At 37.4% G+C, this 19361-nt stretch overlaps 1 protein-coding gene across 2 annotated transcripts in view; it reads right to left on the reverse strand.

Moving 5' to 3' along the window:
• Positions 1-6748: 6748 nt before the first annotated feature.
• Positions 6749-19361, reverse strand: part of GRIA1 (glutamate ionotropic receptor AMPA type subunit 1) — a 97285-nt gene continuing 84672 nt past the window's right edge. For both annotated transcript variants that reach the window (XM_063292166.1, XM_063292165.1), the window contains exons 13-14: positions 12319-12453; positions 6749-9844 (exon numbers count right to left, since the gene is read on the reverse strand). In XM_063292166.1, coding sequence (XP_063148236.1) covers positions 9653-9844; positions 12319-12453 — 327 coding nt within the window. In that variant the 3' untranslated portion in view covers positions 6749-9652. The remainder of the gene's footprint in view (positions 9845-12318; positions 12454-19361) is intronic.

Here is a 19361-nt window from a genome sequence, read left to right on the forward strand (position 1 = left end):
ATCGGGACACTATATTTTCACTGACCCAGCCAAATGACGGACACATTTTGAAAAGATGGCATAAAGGAATAGATAAAGATAGCATTGTGTTTGGGGGTAGAGGAGAAATCAAAGCATTAATGATCCCAAAAGAAAAGGATGGATTTGTTGCACAGGGCAAAAAGAAAAAAGAAAAAAGGCTAAGGCAGCTGGGAAAGAATCCGATTTGGAGGAGAGGTGGTCACAAAGCAGAATGAGAAATCAGAGTGAAGCCAAGTAATGTACAGTTAAGTGATATGTGAATTAGTTTTTAACAGCTTTGGGAGGACTGAGGCATAAAGAGGGATGGAAAGGGCTAAAATGCAGTGAACTGCATGAATCTGAGCTTTCCTGTGAAAGAATTCCAAGGACCATTGCATACATTGGTCCTTCGAATGTATACATACCTTGTAGAGGGTACGTCCCATCATCAGACTGAAAGTGGAACACAAATGAGAGAGAGAAGATCAAGACTCCTGACTTAATTGTCAAGGTTGCTGATAATCAAGCGTGAGAAGAAAGATGTGCACTTCACCAATACTGTGAATACAATAAATCATAAATCTATGGCTTATAGGTCCTTAGGCTTACTTCATGCACAGTTGTATAACTTCTTTCTGTAAGCTTCCTTCTGTGAATAATTCTATTTTGAATCAATCATACATTTCCATTTCTGGTATAGCATATAGCCATTCACTAATAAATCTGGATGAAAGTTTTAAACCACTACAGAGAAAAACTCGCTTCTGCACACTTTTGCATGCAAAGACCTTTCTAAACAAACAGTTGAAACAAAATTTGAAAAAAAAAAAAAGCTGCTGAATTAAAGACCACCACCACCACTGAAAAAGCATGCAAATTTCAAAAGCTTTGAAGACTGTGTAATGAAAGAGCTTAGTCCAAAGATACCTGACCTTTTGAGTCCACTGGGTATATTTACAATTTTGAGCACATACGATGGGGACTCTCCTAAAATGGTGGATCCCTTGGTAGGTGCAGCCACTTACAGCATAGGCATTTGTTTGCCTTCTGGTATATAGCTATCTTTTAAAAAAAAAATGCTGTCATTTAACTCTATATGGAGCCTAGAGGTAGAGAGGTGTGTGTGTGTGTGTGTGATCCCACCTTCCCCAAGGTGGGGAACATACCTTTCACTCCTTCCTCCTCCTATTTCCCCCACAACAACAACCCTGTGAGGTGAGTTGGGCTGAGAGGAGTGACTGGCCCAAAGTCACCCAGTCAGCTTTCATGCCTAAAGTGGGGCCTGGTGCCTTAATCACTAGACCAAACTGGCTGAAATACAGATTAGAACCTGTAATGCTGGTACTTTGCTTCATAGCATGCTCGTTTCCCTTTCATTTATAAAACTCATTAAAAAAAGAATTAGGTAGTAGGCCAGGGAGTTTGAGGGATGTCTACAACTGCATCATCATCCCTGGGCCCAATATTGGTATATTGGGGCTCCAAAGCCCTAACAAGTTACATGTATAGCTAATGCACTAATCACTAGTATTTCTCATATTTAATGTTTCCATTTGCAAGCTTAGATGCCTTCTGATAATTTCCTGATTAGCAGTTCTATTGCTTCAAATGTTGTTGAGGACATTCACAACAGTGGTGTGGAGGTCTACTTTGACTCAATTCAGTTATACTCCCACAGTGAATTTCATCTAAAGCAATTAAACATCACTTTACACAAACCCTTTTTCATGGAGTTAGGAAATTATATTGTTTCTGATTTCATGGCAGCCATTTTGCTTTACATATGAAGAGGGCCCAGAACTGCTAATCAGGAAATTGTTAGATGAATCCCCGGAAGGAATCTAACTAAGCTTGAAGTGGGCCCAGAGCTATCACTAGTTAGGATTCTCAGGTGTATCTTTCTTGCATTAGTAGACATAACAAGCACAGTCACAGGCATGCTGATACCAGTATAATCCAAGGCAAACTCCCCTTGCAGAAGAATGTCTCTAGAAACCCAGACACATATTTTAAGCTGTATTATTTTGTCTTCCAGGAAGGAGAAAAGACATCTGGATCTTTAATTAGGACTGGTTATAGCAGAAAATTATAACTTCCATGATATTTCTAAATCCTTCATTCATTTGCTTTTTATTTCTATTCCTTCTTGTTTTCTTTTTATGTTTACATATTTTCCTTAATGTTTAATAAACAATTTTTCAAAGACTGCTAATATAGAGATAAATCATCATTCATGATGAAGTTCACTGGATGACTTTGGGGCTGATCACTTCCCAGAGCTGTTGTGAAGATAAAATGTGAGTAGGAGATTTGTGTATATCACCTTGTGATCCTAGAGAAAAAAATGTAATATAAATGAGCTTTAAAGATAAAGGAGAAATCCAGATAATTTCAGATTCCTAAACAAAGAGCCTACAGATTTAATAGCAGTTCTAGTACGTGAGATAGACTTCTGATGCAAATTACTTATATTTCCCAAAGCCTCAGGAGCCAACCATATTGCATCTGTCCAACAAGAAATTGCTGAGACTACAATAATCAAGGTCTGAAAGTGAAATCAAGGAATTTTACCTGGAAGATCACAATTCTGAAGTTCTTCCTAGAGCTTTCATAGAGAAAAAGTTTTTACCTGATTCTGCTGTGCCATGAGGTACAGGATGTGACATTTGCTAGCCTCCTTGAGTTCAGCAGCACAAAGTCCACCATTGTTCAGAACTTATAGATTTAAAAAACAAGGACTAATTTATCTAGTGATTTTGAAGTATTCATGAACAAATCATAGAAATAATGATGCTGCAACTGGCAGCAGCAGGTTAACCTTAAATTCCCTGCCCTATAGTTAACCTCAGGGAAAAAAATAAAGATAGGGCTGTGACATGTTTAATATAAGTGTAAATAAATTTCTCAGGGACCTGAGCTCTTAATTACCTACTTAGATTTAATTATTTATCTAATATTGACAACATTCAACTACCAGTATTGCCCATTCCAGCCTAGATTGTAGTCAGGAAACCATTTTTGAAAGAACACATGGTGCAGTACACTACACATTTGCAGAGCAGATCTGGATTATTTGGCAAAATGTCACTCTCAGTTTAAGAAAAAAATCATTTGGCAAACCAGCCATGGCTTACAGTTGGGGCTGGCAGGTCATAGTCAAAGAATGAGTGTTTAAGCAGTACTCCATTTTACAGTATATTTTAACCCACCTCCGAGACCTGCCCTTAAGCTGTATTATTTTGTCTTCCAGGAAGGAGAAAAGACATCTGGATCTTTAATTAGGACTGGTTATAGCAGAAAATTATAACTTCCATGATATTTCTAAATCCTTCATTCATTTGCTTTTTACTTCTATTCCTTCTTGTTTTCTTTTTATGTTTACATATTTTGTAAAATCACTTACTAGTAATAAAGGTTGTTTGGGCATAAGCTTATATAGAAAAGCCACATTTAATATAAAACTGGAAATTAAGCCAAGTTTGAGATTGTTGGAATCCAAAGTCATGCATAAATTACCTACTCAGGAAAGATGAATTTAAGCAAATTCATTTTCACAGCTTTTTAAAAGGCTTGCAGTGAATCTGAACAGTACTAAATAGAAAGGCTGTATAGTTTGATTCCAGGTCCACCACCGAGAAAGCTTATGTTTAACTATCTAATTGTGCGAATCGCACTGAGCTTGGCAGTGGAAAACTATGATTAAATGAATGAATGAATGAATTGGTGAGCATATGAGCAGAGATCCTGACAATGATCTCAAGCATATAGGCAGGATCTTATGGGTGAAGTGGGTCTATCAGGAAGATCTTTAGGAATAGATTCGGACCATTCAAGGTAATAGCCAGCATTCTGAAATTAACTTGAGGAAAGAAAGTTGATGTTTTTAGTGCTTGCCGATCCCCTTGTCTTCACTCTCTTGCACCAACATTTCGGAAAGTGTGAAGTTTCTTCTGTTGTTGCAAGTATAGGAATAAGATGAACAGCAGGAAGATGCGGAACAGCAGGCCCTGAATTGTACCTTCCAGGTGTGTTGATTTCAAGAAAAGCTAAACTAGCAGGACATTATGGAAGCTAAATGTATCTAGAAAACATCATATTGGGGAACGACGAGCAGAAAAGATGAGTGTTATCACTTTATATCAGGGCTTGCTTGTCTCTTGCTTTATTGCTTCTTTAAAAAAACAACAACACTCATTCTTTGGCTGTGACATGGTGAGCAAACTAGAACTGGTTTGTTTGGTTTTTGTGCAAGGTCTTCTATTATAGGCTTTCAAAGATACAATTCCCTACCAACGTTCTGAAATAATATGTTGTGGTTTCTGCAATGCACTTTTTCTTAATTTCTATTTTATATTGGTGCTTATTGTTTACTTGTATGCTACCCTGGTCATTTTAAATCATAAAAGCAAAATAAATAATAAAATCTGCAGGTCTGCCAAGTTTACAGCATAGAATTATTGTATATGGAATATACAAGAGTTCGTCATGTTTTACCATATACAGTAATTATTCTAGACGACATGGGTTGGTGGGATACACAGATGTCACTCAGTGACAGTTACTTAGAAGAGCAATGCTACTTATAACTTGGTTATCTTGGGTCAGCTGTTGCCATGGCTAATTGACTCCCAACTAGTCAATACTATTCCATCTCTCCCTCTATCATCTATTTATTACCTACTTACCTACCTACCTCCCAGTCTGGGTGATGACCCTGGTCAACTGCTTGGAAGACAGCTATGTTAACCAGTAAACCACTAAATAAGTACATAAGCAACTTCGAAGGGATTTACAAGTGACGGGATACAGCTTAATAAAGAGGATCATGGCTGAACCATACGTAGCTATGTGAATACTACTGAATGCCCACTATTTCTAAATCAGCTTCAGCCTGGTGCCCTCCCAATTCTGGGAATTATATTTAGAACATTTCTAGAGGAATCATGCACACATACAAATACCTATACTCCATGACAGGATGTCCTAAAACAGCAGATAGCAAGGGAATGGCCTGTATTGTATAGTTGTACCGTTTTATAAAATTGAACAGTTTCAATGTCACATGCATAACATCAGCAGCAATAGGTCCCATAAAGCCAGAATAGTTTATCCTTCTGAAAACAGAAAATATTTATTCTGTAGGTGTTCAGATAATGATCAAAATCAAACAGCCATGGATGCCATTTCTGTACCTCCAATTATATTGGATCTAATATAGAACTCCACAGTCTGAGAAGAAATGGCTAGTATGGATGACTTTTAAATCTTACTTTCTTTCAACATGTTGAACATCTTAATATTCTGGGAGTTATAATTCAGCAACATCTGGACAGCCAAAAGTCTTTTCACCGCTGCCTTACTATATACACACAGAATTAAGTTCCACTGATTTATTATGGAACTAGCCTGCTTGTAAACAAGATAAAGATTGTAGCCCTAGAATAAATTGAATACCTGATCATACAAAAAAACAAAACAAAAAACAAAACAACAGACGCTCATAGCTTAAAATACGTATGATACCATTATTGTGTAACTCACCCTACAAATGTAGTAAGATTGTATAAAGCTGCTAATTACTGAACTAGAATGAAAGGTGCAATCCAAATGTTTATCATCTGTTATATTCAACTGAATATCTAGGCTGGAACTGGGTGGAAAAATAATAAACTCCATAAGATGGATAGAAATTGCTTTGTTATTTTGACAACTTACATTATATGGACATCTTTCTCTTTCTGAATGCTGTAGTTTAGTTAAAATACTTAATTACACATTCTGTGCAAATAGTTAAGAATCTAAGCTAAACTTTGTTAACTTTTGAAGAACAGAACTATCCACTAGGACAGTCAAGAAGTATTTTTTCAAATTGTGTCAGTTTGTTTCTAGCGTACAACAGTGTAAAATAAAATCAAGTTCCCCAGCCTAATAATCAAAATCACTATCTATTTTTCCTGACCACTTTAAATATTTGATAGATTCTCCATTTGCAAATTATATTCAATTCTAAGAAATAACTACTCCTAGGAATGAGTAATCACCAATATTAATTTTGGTATACTGACATGACCCTACTTTTATTAGTGGTGCAGCTAGAATAGCCTTCCTGAAACTGGAGCCTTCCAGATAAATTAGAACCAATACCTAGAACTCCCGGCCACAGTGACCTCTAGACACATTTGAATGGCTCCAGGTTTAGCATGATCAAAGATCATACAGCCCATGGGCATACAAATACTACTGTACCAGTATGGCCAGTTGAGAGGTTTGGGGATTACAGAGAACAATCATAAACTTCCAGTTCAGGAATGGACAGCAGTGGTTATAGTTGCATCCACTGGGCTGTAAGAATCTGTTTCCTAGAGAGAGATGTGATTTGACTTGCTTCATTGTAGCTATGTCAGAAAACTCTTCAAAACCTGGCCAATTAACACAGATTTTTTGCGCCCATCCCTGAAGATCCATTTCAAATCAGTTCCTAGACCATCCCCGAGTGCTAGGCTCCGTTTGAAATGAAATCAGATTGGGTTTTATAGTCTGGAGTTTCAAGCAACATCACTTTGGCAGTATCTAGTATCTAGAATAGTTTTCTAGATATTGAAGAAATATGCTTCCGTTCATCCAGTCTTGGAACAAAACATGTTAGGGAGGAAATTGAGAAAGCATCCATATTATAAAAAATCCCAGGCAATTCTTTGTGTTTTACATCAACAAAAGACAGGTAATGAAGTCTGCAAACCACTTGTAGTGAACTGAAGATGGAGAGTGAAAACAAATATAACTCTTAAATTAAAAAATAAATATATATCCAGGTACCAAAGAGCAAAATTTAATGAAAGCCAAAACTGTTAAATATGGATTCTTGTTGAGAAAATGTCAGTGTCTTTAAGGGTTCCCCAATCCCCATTATTCTATATTTAAGAAAAGTGTAGTAAAAATACATATTACAAGTTAACATTTCCCCACTTCTTCGGCATCACTCTTTCTTTCCTCCCACCTTTCCATTGATCAAATACATTTTAAGGATGAGTCTTAAGTCCTATTGCCACAGCGTTTGTCCTTCCACAAATCCATTTAACTGGCTGGCACAACTGTCAGGTAGGCCTCTGATTCTTTCTGCCTCAAAGGCTTTGTATTTCCTTAAATTTCATGGGGCTTTTTTTTTTGGGACCATACAGAAAGAAACTTTTGCACTCTGCTTAAATTGGATTTTAAGGTGGAAGATACTTGCAGGAACTTTTAAAGTTCTTGAGACTACTAGAAATATCAGGTTGTCCTTGACACTCAAAAGCTCTCTTAACAAAAAAGCAGGCTTGTGAATTTGGTGCACCATAAATACATACACAGAATTAAACTCAAAATATAATCAAAGGCAGACATAAAATAATAATAATAATAATAATAATAATACACCAAGAACAAGACCTTGAAGAGTTAATATCAGATGCTGAGATCTGAGTCTTGACAGCTGGATGAAGTGATGGAGACAGAAGCCTTCCAGTGGCACTGACAGAAAGAAATAGCTGTTAGGCATGCTGTGCCCTCATAAGGGGATCTGCGTTTTCCGTATTGCCAGTCTTATGAAAGTGCCATCTTAAGAGGAATGGAGGAAGTAGATGGAACAACACAGTGTTGAATGGCAAAATCAGTTCCTAGAAATCAGACTTCAGTGGTTGTTGACACTTTATAAGCACATGTCATGTATGAACGTTTTAGAGCCAGTTGTTAATCACACTTGTGAAAAACAAAATGAACTCATATCAAACCCCACCACAAAGTCATTTTTGTCTATAGCCTGTATTGGAGCCTTGACCATTTTCCCTCCATTCTATGCAAGTCTTGTGTTTTGCACATTGTTATCTGCAGGTCTTAGATATTACAAATTCCTGTGGAGTTTGCACTGGCACTTAGATAAAGGTTTAGCCCCTTGTAAAAACTGGTGTTATGATCCAGTCATGGGCAAATGCATATACGAGGATGGGAACTGTAGGAAGAGCTGGGCCTCCTCCAGACCTATGATGAAGTGGGAGATACTCCTCTTTAACACAGATCTCTTCAGTGGAAAGTGTTCTGCTCTGCTCAAGTAGTTTATTGTTCATGGTGGAGCTTTTATTTCAATGGGTGTGCTAGTGTGCACATGACTGGGGGAAATACTGTTAACAAGTCCACTTTCTAGTGCTTTGGACATCTCTGTAAATTTCAGGATTTCATTGCAGGCTTGGGTTTTGGATCAGAGACAAAGTTTTCAGTAGGAAGCAGGGTACCAGCTGGTATGTTTTGAGTGCTCCACTTCCATTCATGATGATGGATGAGCTGGAAAACCAGCCTGTTGGCTTTTCTGTAGATGCTGCTGCTGGCCAAGATTTGATTCCTGAAACTGATTTTAGTTGAGTTTTTTTTTTTTTTAAATGGAGCCAGCTGCAAACAAATATTGAGGAAGGCTGAATTTAGGTGAATGCATTTTCTTGTTGGCATCATTCAATGAAATCTTGATTTATTCTCATGTCACAGTAAATATACAAAGCCCAGTTACTCCATGGGATATCCACCAGATGTAGTCCAGAAAGACCAAAAAGCCTAATGTATTCAAAATAGTTCTGATATTTAAGATTAACTGACAATGCAGGCTTCTCTACTCAAAAACCAACACAGAAAGGAAAATTTACAGAAGAGCAAGAATGAGAAAATGGTTGTTATTTGCCTATTCACTTTTGAGAAAGCAGACAAGGAAATGTGCTTGTGTGTACACATGCACATGCATACAAACATGTGTGTGTGCACACACACATACATAAACACATTTTCTTGGTTTCCCCCATATACTGTATAGGAAATAGCCCTGGTCTTAGGTGGCTGGCTGGTAACCTGTCCAGGTGGTAGCCTGTTAAATGCAAATTCCAAGAACACCAATTTATTTTCCATAATGTATTTAACTCAGGCAACTACTTTCAGGCTCTGGAATAAAGGTGGCAGTAACCTCTGCTTACCTGGGATCCTGCAAATTTGAATACCCAACATAACTCTTTTTTTAAAAAAAATCTTCCTAGTCCTTTCTCCATATTAGGCTTCTCTTTCAACTGTCCTAGAAGTCCTTCATTTGACAGGGGAATGGAGAACTCTTTCAACACCCTATTCAGGCTTGTTGCAACAATTTTCACACACAATAGAGTCTTGTTGCTTCAAAGTGTCCCCCCTCTTTCACTGTTACTAGTGTAGACATTTATGGTTTGCATCCCAAACTAAACCTGATTTAAAACTTTTGAGCAGGGCAGGGCTGATATTACCCTGACATCACGGGAATTAGTAATAAAAATATATATTGCACACACTAAGAACTTATTAACAACCAAGTTAAAAACAAAATGGCGCTGTCTTCCTCAGTGTTTCTGTAACCGTGTCTCAGGGATATCTCCAAATTATGTTCAGTCCAGTTGCCCTCTCCTTATTGCAGTACAGGTTGTACTTTCTTCTGCCTGTAGATTTACTGCAAAATAAACAGACACATACACACACACAAAGAAAACAAAGGAAATGGATCTGATTTCTTCTAGAAGATCCACTGCATTGTCCCTCTTCTTGAATGGTCTGCTTTTGACCCCTTGCTGGGGCAAGGGAGACCCTGGTCTCATCCAGAAGATCCATCAAGGGCCAATTATAATCCCGTTGCTCCCAGGGGCATCCCAGAGTTGTGACCCATGCATGGAATCTCCTGCATGGTTTGGGGAAAATCGTGGCTCACCACCCGTCCATTTTCTCCACTGCTGGTTCCTGCTGCAGATGCTCTGGGGAGGGTTGATGTCCGTATGGCTTCATTGATTGATTGCTGTGGGATCAAACAAAAACCCTTTTTAAGAGAAACAAGGGGGGGTCTCCCCCCTGTTCTTGGTAATGGCTGGACAATAATAATATGCATCATTTCTTCAATTGCTCCTCCACTTCAGTTTTGTAACTTCTATATGCAATTCATTTGCTTCTTAATTCCAGTTTATGTAATCCAGGAAACACACTCCTGACTGCTACTAATAGTCTTATCTCCAGCATTGCCTATCATCACTAGGAGATGCTTTATGACAGACACAGAATATTACAATCTTTAGTATATGAAGCTTGGGAAGGCTGACTAACAAAACCTCTTATAGGATTGTAGTTTAGGTTGTAGTAAGTCACAAATTAAGGGAAAATAACAGCTCATGTGCAAAGTGAATGGAAAATCACAAATTATTAACTGCATCATATTTAAAGCTTCTTGGTCAAGTCAATTTCCTAACTGGAAATTTAGATTCCCCACTTAGTTTTTTTTTATAACACTAATATGGAGGTGGAGGGTTGATTAAAATGAAAAATCAGTGGATAGAATAGTATTTCATTATTTTCTCACCTCCAAATTCTTGCCTGAAAAAAATAAACAAACAACCCAAGAAGTTTTCATCTCTCCCTCTTGGCCAGGTTCCAAAACTGGAAGGAAGTGGTAGGAATTGGTGATAGCAAGAGGGGAATCAGGTTGCCTTCTCTCCCTCCTGCAAATTCTTTTCTGAAAATGTGTTTTTCCAAGTTCTTATTATCATGGCATAGTATCAGGTTCTGCCATTAATGAACAAATAAATATTCTGCTAATTGTTTAATACTGTTAATATCAATCACCAACCTGAATCATTTAAGTATGAGATCAGTTTTGACTATAACCTAAGGATTAAACTTTCAGGACTTTCTATCTTTCATGTATTAGTCCTTTTTTAGTTAAGAAAAGTCTTGGACATTGGAAGAAGAATGATAGCCAAGATCAGCTGAAAAACTAAATACTAATGATGCAAGGAACAGGCTTATCTGATATAACAAAGGTTGAATTTGGGTTTGTTTATAGAGGATTAGATATCCATCTATATTACACAGATAAATGCTTCACTAGATATGGTTATTTAGGATTCCTCATCCAGATAGATAGATAAATGACATCTGAAGGTATGTGGCATATCAATTAGGAATGTTGGTTGTTGCTGTTTACCAGCCATGTGCAAAGTTGGCTTGCACAACTTTTCTTTAATGATTAAGAGCTTCGTTTCTGTGAATGGCATTAGGAAACTCAGTAGAAGGAAAAGCCGTGTTGGAAGAAAAGTGCCTTAATGGTATCCTTTTAACATATGTATATTAATAACTGAACTTAATTTACTAAAATTAGTTACAACAAGAAAGACACAGGCTAAATATTCCATTACTTAACAGACAGCTAAACTAAAAATGGGGAAAAGTTGTACTGTTCCTGATACTTCTTACAAATATAAATTAACAACTGCACATTTTCCTGATTTTGCAAAGACTTTTCTACATAGGACAAGGAATTAATATTACAGCTAAAATGTTCAAGCCACGTTACCAAAGTGTTTCAATTAAGTATGCAGCTGCTATAATAAGCTGCTTTTGCGATACTCAAGAAAAGGCTATGTAAGCTTCATATGTAAGGGCACCCTGAGCAGTTATATGTATGTAACTGCCTTAAGGTTACATAAGAAGGGTGAAGCTTCTTAAGATTATCTAACCAATATCTATCTATCTATCTATCTCAGCAAAAACCACACATCTGAAATTTGTGAACCTTTGTGAACCCGATCAGCCTCTTCTTGGGGTATTCTCACAGCAATGCAGCAACTGAAAACAACTTGTACTATGAGAAAAGACAGTATTATAGTGGCCTACTGCATACTTTACAAGCAAATGCTTCCTACTTTATTCTCTGGCATTTCCAAATTGGTCTGGGAAAGAATCTTCTTGAAATTTATTTCCAATCAATAGTACAATAGAATTGTACTATTTAAGAAGAAAGAATCTTCTTGAAAGTTATTTCCAATCAATAGTACAATAGACTAAACTAAAATGTTCCAAGCTGGTATTAAGCAGTCTTCTCTCTTGTCTAGATGCTAAAATATCAACCTGTTCTTAACTAATCAAGGATAGACTCTTAAAATGTTTTCCAAGGCCAACCCAATTCGCCTAGATCACTTCCATTTTAGTAAAGACTGAGAGGCAATTTAGTGGCTGTTGTGATTGATGGTGACTTGTTGAATTAAGGATGCCTGCAGACTCATCATCAAATTAAAAAATTTTCTCCATAGCTCCTGACAATCCTGGCCACAAACCATCTTCAGTAAACTGCCTCACTCTGCTGAACACTAAATAGATCAGTTGGAAAAAAGTCAGTTTTGTCCCTAAAATATTGACTTTCTGTCCTAATCACCATCCTGGTTGGATCCGTTTCTAAAAGAATATTAGGAGACTGGCTGGTATCATAAAGAAGGTGTGAAAGGCCTGTGAATGTGTTGCCACCTTCATCCGTTTTGATTCACTTCTGGACTTGTAACAAAACTCGATTAAGGCAACCAGCATGGCTAGCCCAAGACCACCGATGAGGATGTAGAAAACACCGGCCACATTGCTGAGACTCAGAGCACTTGTTTTGTCCTACAAGAGAAAGGAAAAGGAAGAAGGGATGGGGAGGAAGGAATAAGTTGTTCAACCAAACTTTTATCTTGACAAACACAAGAGGAATGCTTAACACTGGGGAGTCACCACTTTTAAAAACACATAAGACATTTCAATTTCCTTTGTTTTTTACTAATATCCTTCCCCCACCGAACACACAAAGTTGATTAAATGTTTCAGTGGATTTGCAACTCTTTGGAAATGATTAAGTCTAGTCTAGATTGTCTGCAATTATCACCCTGAAATACTTGACCAGCCTTTCCCAAAATATTGCTCCCCAGTCATATTGAACTGCGATTCCTATCAATCCATCCAGACTACCTGGAGATGATAGGAATTGCCTTCCCATATATCTAAAAGGCACACCCAATTGGAGGAACCTCACCCATGTAGCTTCAGTTACTGATAAGATAGCTACTGAGATAGTATTTACTAGTTTCCACTTTCCCTCTCCTAAAATAACTCCCTCTTGGATATGCCTGTTTTTCTCTTCTTTGACCATTTCCCCCGCAATTTCTGTTGCTAAGCAACAAATCAAAACTGCTTGTTTTAATCCTAATGTGTTCCTTGCTTTTTCAATATTCAGATTGCTGTAACACTAAATGGTTCTGTCTTCACTGCCTCTGTCTTTAATAAAGTAATGATTTTGTATTTATGTTATGATGCATTTTAAAACTCAATGTTTCATTGATAAAGAGAATCGTTAATAATCAGTTAATCACTTTATTAGCAACTTATTTTAAGCATCTTCCCTATCCATAATAAGTTTGTAAGCTGATTCTCTTCTTATTATTACATGCATAAAAGGGGGACTTCCAGGGAAGAAATGGTGAACGGAAGATGGCTCCATTGAGAGTGGAGCCGACGACTGTGGCGGAATGAAGAGTTGGCAAGTGGACTCTCTTTGGGATTCCTATCCAACAAGGAGAGAACTTGGGATCACCCACAAGTGCTCCAGACAGTTGCTCCTTGTGAGGAGACCACAGGATAGCAGTCTCCAGTGGGTTTAGAGCTCTGGGAGATGAGGGAAAATCATCTTTGCCCAAACCACGGTCAGCGCCTTTATGGACACAGGTTTGCATACTTCCTTTTCTAATCACTTTTGGAGATTGCTTGTTAATTGATTTTCAGCTATTAGGAATCTTTGGAATGACAAGTTTTATTGCACGAGGTGAGTCTCCTTGATCCTTCGTGCAAATAGTTTAAGGAAATACAGGTTGAAGGACAAAAAACTTTTTTTGGGGGGGAATAAACAGCAAAAGGATGATTAGAACATTGATTTTGGAAAGTTACAAACAGACTAAGGGTCCAGATGGGCTTGAAATAAGAGTTTGGAATTAACTATAAGAATCCTTCCTGTGGGAAAATACTTTTGTTTTGAATTCTTAAAAAAAAACCATGATAGGATGAGACTTTGAAGGTTGGACACTAGAGGGAACCAGAAGGAACTAAACATTACAATTAAAGGAGAAGAACGCTTACATTTGACTTACTAATACAGAATGGAGCAAAATACTTTAGCATTGGATGTATTGAGGGATACTTGGGAACAATGGACCCAGAAGTTAATTTTAAGAGTGTCTGCCATCATAGAAAGACTGTGTTTAAAAGATGTTATGGAAGAGGAACAAGTTTTACCAGAAAAGACTGAGACTTATTTGAAAGTGTGTTTAAAAATGACAGGCTACAAGAATGATATGAAAAAAGATGCTACACTGGATATACAGATGAAACAGGCTGACATCTTAATAATTAAAAGGGATATACAAATAACAAATCAAAAAAGTTGGCTGGACAACTTTCCTATTGGATTTATAAAAGAGACTTGTTAATATGTTGAAGGATTTTCAGAGAAGGAACAAAGAAAACATGAAAAGAAATCAAGTTCTTGGACATTATTTGAAGGCATTCAAGATTGTTAAAAATAAAAGGAAGGAAATAAGGTTGGTTTATTTGATCAAGGTTAAAATAGGTATGTTATCTCTGGTAACCCTTAATGGACGTTTGCTGACTTAGGGCTGAACGATGAGGTTTTAAGGATTTGTTTATAGATAAGAGATGAGATATGGGAAGAAGAGATCATTTGTTGTATTTTAAGAGAAGGTGATAAATCACTAAAATTGTTGTGATGAAGGGGGAAGTCATTTCTTTATACATTTCTTTACTATATTATTTTTTCTTTCTTTTCTGTTTTTATTTCTATATTTTTATTTACCGCACATCCTATTTTTTTCTTTTTATTCTTTTCTTTTTCTTAGTTTGCATTAATTTTTATATTTTCAATTGTAATGTTTAATAAAATTACTATAAAAATTATCACATGCATTAAATGAGATTTGTTGGGATTTACCTGAAAATTTCATAAAAAGTGCTTGAGCAAGCTAAAAACAAGGATACATTTTTTTGAAGTCATAGGAACATTCCTATAAGGGGCTCTCAGACTTAAAAATAACACAGAAATATTTAGTGTGTGTGTGTGTGTGTTTCTCAGAGAAACACAAGTATTTCCAACTATTCCTGGATTTTCAGCAATATGGCCTTGAGATCTTCTACATATACTGTAAATTTCTGGTAAAGAGTAACTTGGTTGCCTGGCTTAAGACATTTATATTATACGTGTTCTTTCTAGGGATGTTCATGTATATATCCCTTGGTTACAGTATATAAACAATTTTCATCAGAACTTTTATTATTCTGAGATAGAAATAAGGAACTCCAGTCGAAAACAAGTAAGATAGATGGCTTCACTAAACTATGTTCTTGAGCTATTAAGCTAGGAACTACGTATTGTAACTATTTCAGTCTCCTCTTAATTATTTATTTAGTTACAATACTTGCCAAAAAGTTACGCTTCTATTCACTGATCTGACAAAAAGGGATATTTAGTCTGTCTTTTCAGAAACCTATTCTGAAGGATTAGTGTACAGTATATTTTATATTTACATTAAACATGCACACACGAACGCACATGGGCAAGAGAAAAATGTGAAGATTGGATGAGTCTTTCAAGATTAGTTGTGTCTACATGTCGGGATTCAGATCTCATTTTTCTAGGTTTTTAAAGTCTGAGTGGTAGTAGTTTATTTGTATATAAGTGTTGTAACCCTATAAACATGGATGTGTGGTACCAGCCAGACATATCACAAAACACAAAGCACAAAACAATGTGTTCTATTTAAATAGATTAAATCAAGCTTAATTTAAACTGACTTGAACAAGTCTGCGTTTTAGAGAGTGTGTGCCTGCTTTTCGCCAATGTCACAACAACTGCACCAGACAGGCAAAACATAGTATGCAAAATAGGATTTCCAAGGCTGGCTGAAGCTTGGCTGGAGAAATACGGAGCCTGATGCAAAGAAATAATGTTACAATGCAGATTTAGACTTGGAAAAGTACTTCAGAGGGCTCTTGTAGCTTCTTGGCTCTCACATTTTCTCTGCTAGAGGGATGTAATTTCTAATTGCAAAGAGGTTCTTTGGAGAGTGATGATTGTCTTGCATCACGGTTCTTTCCTGGTTGGAAACTGGCACCAGAGTCACAGGCACACACTGCAGAGGCAAGAAAGCAATTCCTGCCTGCTGTGGCTTGCTTTACCTTTCTGCCTCTAAAGGGCCTTACTTGCTGTTTTAATCCCAGCCCCTGACTTAATAGCATTAATAATAACAGCGCACAAGGAAAGGCACCCATCCCACACAAAATGCCCGAGAGAATCAGAACCCTGTTGGGGAGCAGCAGAGCTCTGCCATTTGTGCTTTGTGACAGATGCTTTCCTAAGGAGCCTGCCCATCATGCAGCCAACTTATTAGTGGGAGTGTAAATGTCACAGCTTGTCTCCTGCAGAGGGAGAGGTACATCTGAGTGAAGAGGAAGACGGGCAGGTAAAAAGTAAGCAACCAGCCCAGGCTTTGAGAAATGCACCAGCCTTGTTGCCATGGTGACCAGGCCTCTTCTTTGCCCGCTTCTCTTCAATATGTGGCAGCTCATCCATCATCTTGTCTGTTGTGGTTTTATGCCACCCTGACAAAAACTCCTTCGGGCCCAGGTTCTCTGGATCTCCCTTCACCTTTTGCATCAGCTAGAACAAGATCGAGGCATTTAACATTGGCCTTTGATACAGACATGCATATTGAATGCTTGTGGCCAATGCCCTGATCCACCCTGAGCAGACTGCCATGGAAAACTGTTGCTCATTTGTGTTTCACCAACTGTTTATTCCTTTGTGTTCCAGGGATTTCTTCCGGCATCAACAAAGCTATTTCTCAAAACTGCCCATTTCTACAATATGTGAGGAAGTAACTACGTTACACTGATAAAGCAAGAGACGTGGCAATAAAACCTGCCTCTAACCCCCTTCCTGGAAGAGGTGTACATCAATAGAATATTTATATTTATATTTATATTTATATGGGGCATTATATCAGAATAGTAATCAAATCTACTGTGAAAAAAATATGCAACAGGGAAGAGAGACATGATGTAACTAAGGCATGAGTAACTATGAGTATGGACTCTCAGGCCACACCAGATACATCTGGGTAAAAACTCTCCTGGCCAAAGCTGCTACCTGCTCTTCAGGGCTCTCCAAACTGTAAATCAATTGTCTGGTGGGGTGTAACTCCATTCAAAACTAAAGGTGGAAAATCCATGGTACCAGAAAAATCAGGAACACAGAGCCATTCTGTCGTTAGTGCTGAGCTTAAGCCTGGTCCTCCCCATCCAGACCCCAACAGCCTCCAGGCACAAGAACTTGACAGTATCACTTGGCGGGGGGGGGGGGATGAGGGTCAGTGTACTGACAATACCTGTGGATAGACAACCCTACCAGCGGCTTCATGTAGATCTTAAACAGGAGGGATGAGAGTATCAAGTCCTGTAGGACCTCACAAGTCACGGGCTTGGCTTGACCTCTCCTCCCCCATCTCCTAAAACAGAATTTAAGATCCTTAAAAGCACTGAAGGGTTTATAAACATAGATTTGGTGGGAATAAGCTCTTGGTGCTCAGTTAAGGATAATCCTTTAGAGAGGAAGGGGAAGAGCAAGTTTATTCTCTTCTGGACATGCTGCACTAGCAATGTGGGGGAAAAAGTATGCTGCTGTGAAAAGCTGAATGATGGTGTCAGGCACCGTACAGAACACTGTTTGTTATACTAGTGTGAAACTGGAATGACAGGCAATAGAAGAAATAAATTAGATATTAGAGCTAGGAACAAATGGCCTTTTGAAATTCTTTATGCTATTTATGTGCCAAGAAATTGGATAGATAATTTCTTTCAATTTCTCTGGAAGAAAGATAAATTCTCCAATTTCTCAAAGGCAGGACTCCTCCTTAGTAGAAACAGGACCATTGCTACTGCAAAACAAACAAACAAACAAATAAATAATCAATCAATCCAGGGAGCAGCTTTCATTGGGATTTAGTTGTAATGTGAGAAGCCCAGGAGGCTGCAGATGACTGGCCAATGAAAGACAAGACATTCACAGACATGCAGACACACACATTTTGGTTACCTTATCACTTATAGTACAAGAATATGCATTTCACCTATAATAATGTTTGTTTTTAAATTTCTCTTTTCCTTTGCAATAATTTCTAAAGCATTTTCTCTTTCATCAAATTACATGGCAACTGTTAGGGAAAAATCTTATTTACTTGGCATTATTTATGTATTATGAGGCTAATGTCCTTGAATGAGTAATTCACTTCTAGAAGGCAGCTGGATTTTGTACACACAGCCACAGATTTCAGAACAGATGCAGGGCAGAAGGGCACTTAGCATGAATTACCATGTTTAACATACAGGGCAAGCAATAGGAGAGAAAAGGGAATTATATTCTGTCCAGGCTTTGACAACTGGGTTGTGAGTGGGTGGAAGCAGGCAGAAAGAAGCCAGTTGGGAAGAAGAAAGTTGGGATGCTCTTTGTATGTAGATACTTAAGTGGTCTGCCTGGGTCTAATATCATCTTTCAGGAGAAAAGTTAACAAAGAAAATGAGAAGAGATGGGCCAAAACAGAATGAGAAGCACAAAAGCTGCCAATCTGCTCACATCAAAGCTCTTTCACTGATTTCTTTAATTTTCTGATTGTAGCTTGACCCAATTTGGGGCTTTAGTGATTAGCTGAATGTCAGAAAGAATGACAAGGAAAATTTATAACTTGATGCATCTTAATATTCATATCTTTATAAATAGGGCATTGAACTCTTGTAGTTTTTAATATTTTAGTAAGTTACCTATTTCAGTACTGGGAGTTGTAATATACTATTGTCTGTGGATGGTTAAACCTTGCCTCCGTTATATTTTCTGTTGGATATCTGTTGACCAGGATTGGGTCGGGTTGGGGAGGGAGGCATCTACTACTCAGGTCTCAGAATAGAATTCAGAATTTAAAATATTTAAATTTTCTTTTCTTTTTGAGGTGCAAATACAAGGGCTATATTTCCAACCATTATTATTTTCTGTATTATCTTTCCATTCTTTGAATTTTCAATTTTATTTCACAGTGACTTTCCTATTTATTTCCATGGTTAACTGTTGGTGGAATCAAAAATAAAAATTGAAGCACTGGCAAAGTAGATGGAAAGTGCATTTTGGGGTGGGTGAGCCATACTATATATCACATTAGATTTTAAAAAGAGAAACAACAGCATATTTCCATTCACTTCAAGAGGTTAAAAATACTGGAATTACCACTGCTAATCATGTTTTCCATGAGTGTCCAGTAAGACTATCATCCTATACTTGTTTAGAGATTAGTCTTGGACCAATTAGAAGTTGGATTAACTTCTAAGTAGAGATGATGAATATGATTATATCACAAAGGAAACATTCAAGATTATTTTCAGAACTGATCTGATCCTGATTCTATTCTCCTACTTCCAAATATTAT

Source organism: Candoia aspera, chromosome 2 (genome assembly GCF_035149785.1).
Source record: "Candoia aspera isolate rCanAsp1 chromosome 2, rCanAsp1.hap2, whole genome shotgun sequence".
NCBI classification, from domain to species: domain Eukaryota; kingdom Metazoa; phylum Chordata; class Lepidosauria; order Squamata; family Boidae; genus Candoia; species Candoia aspera.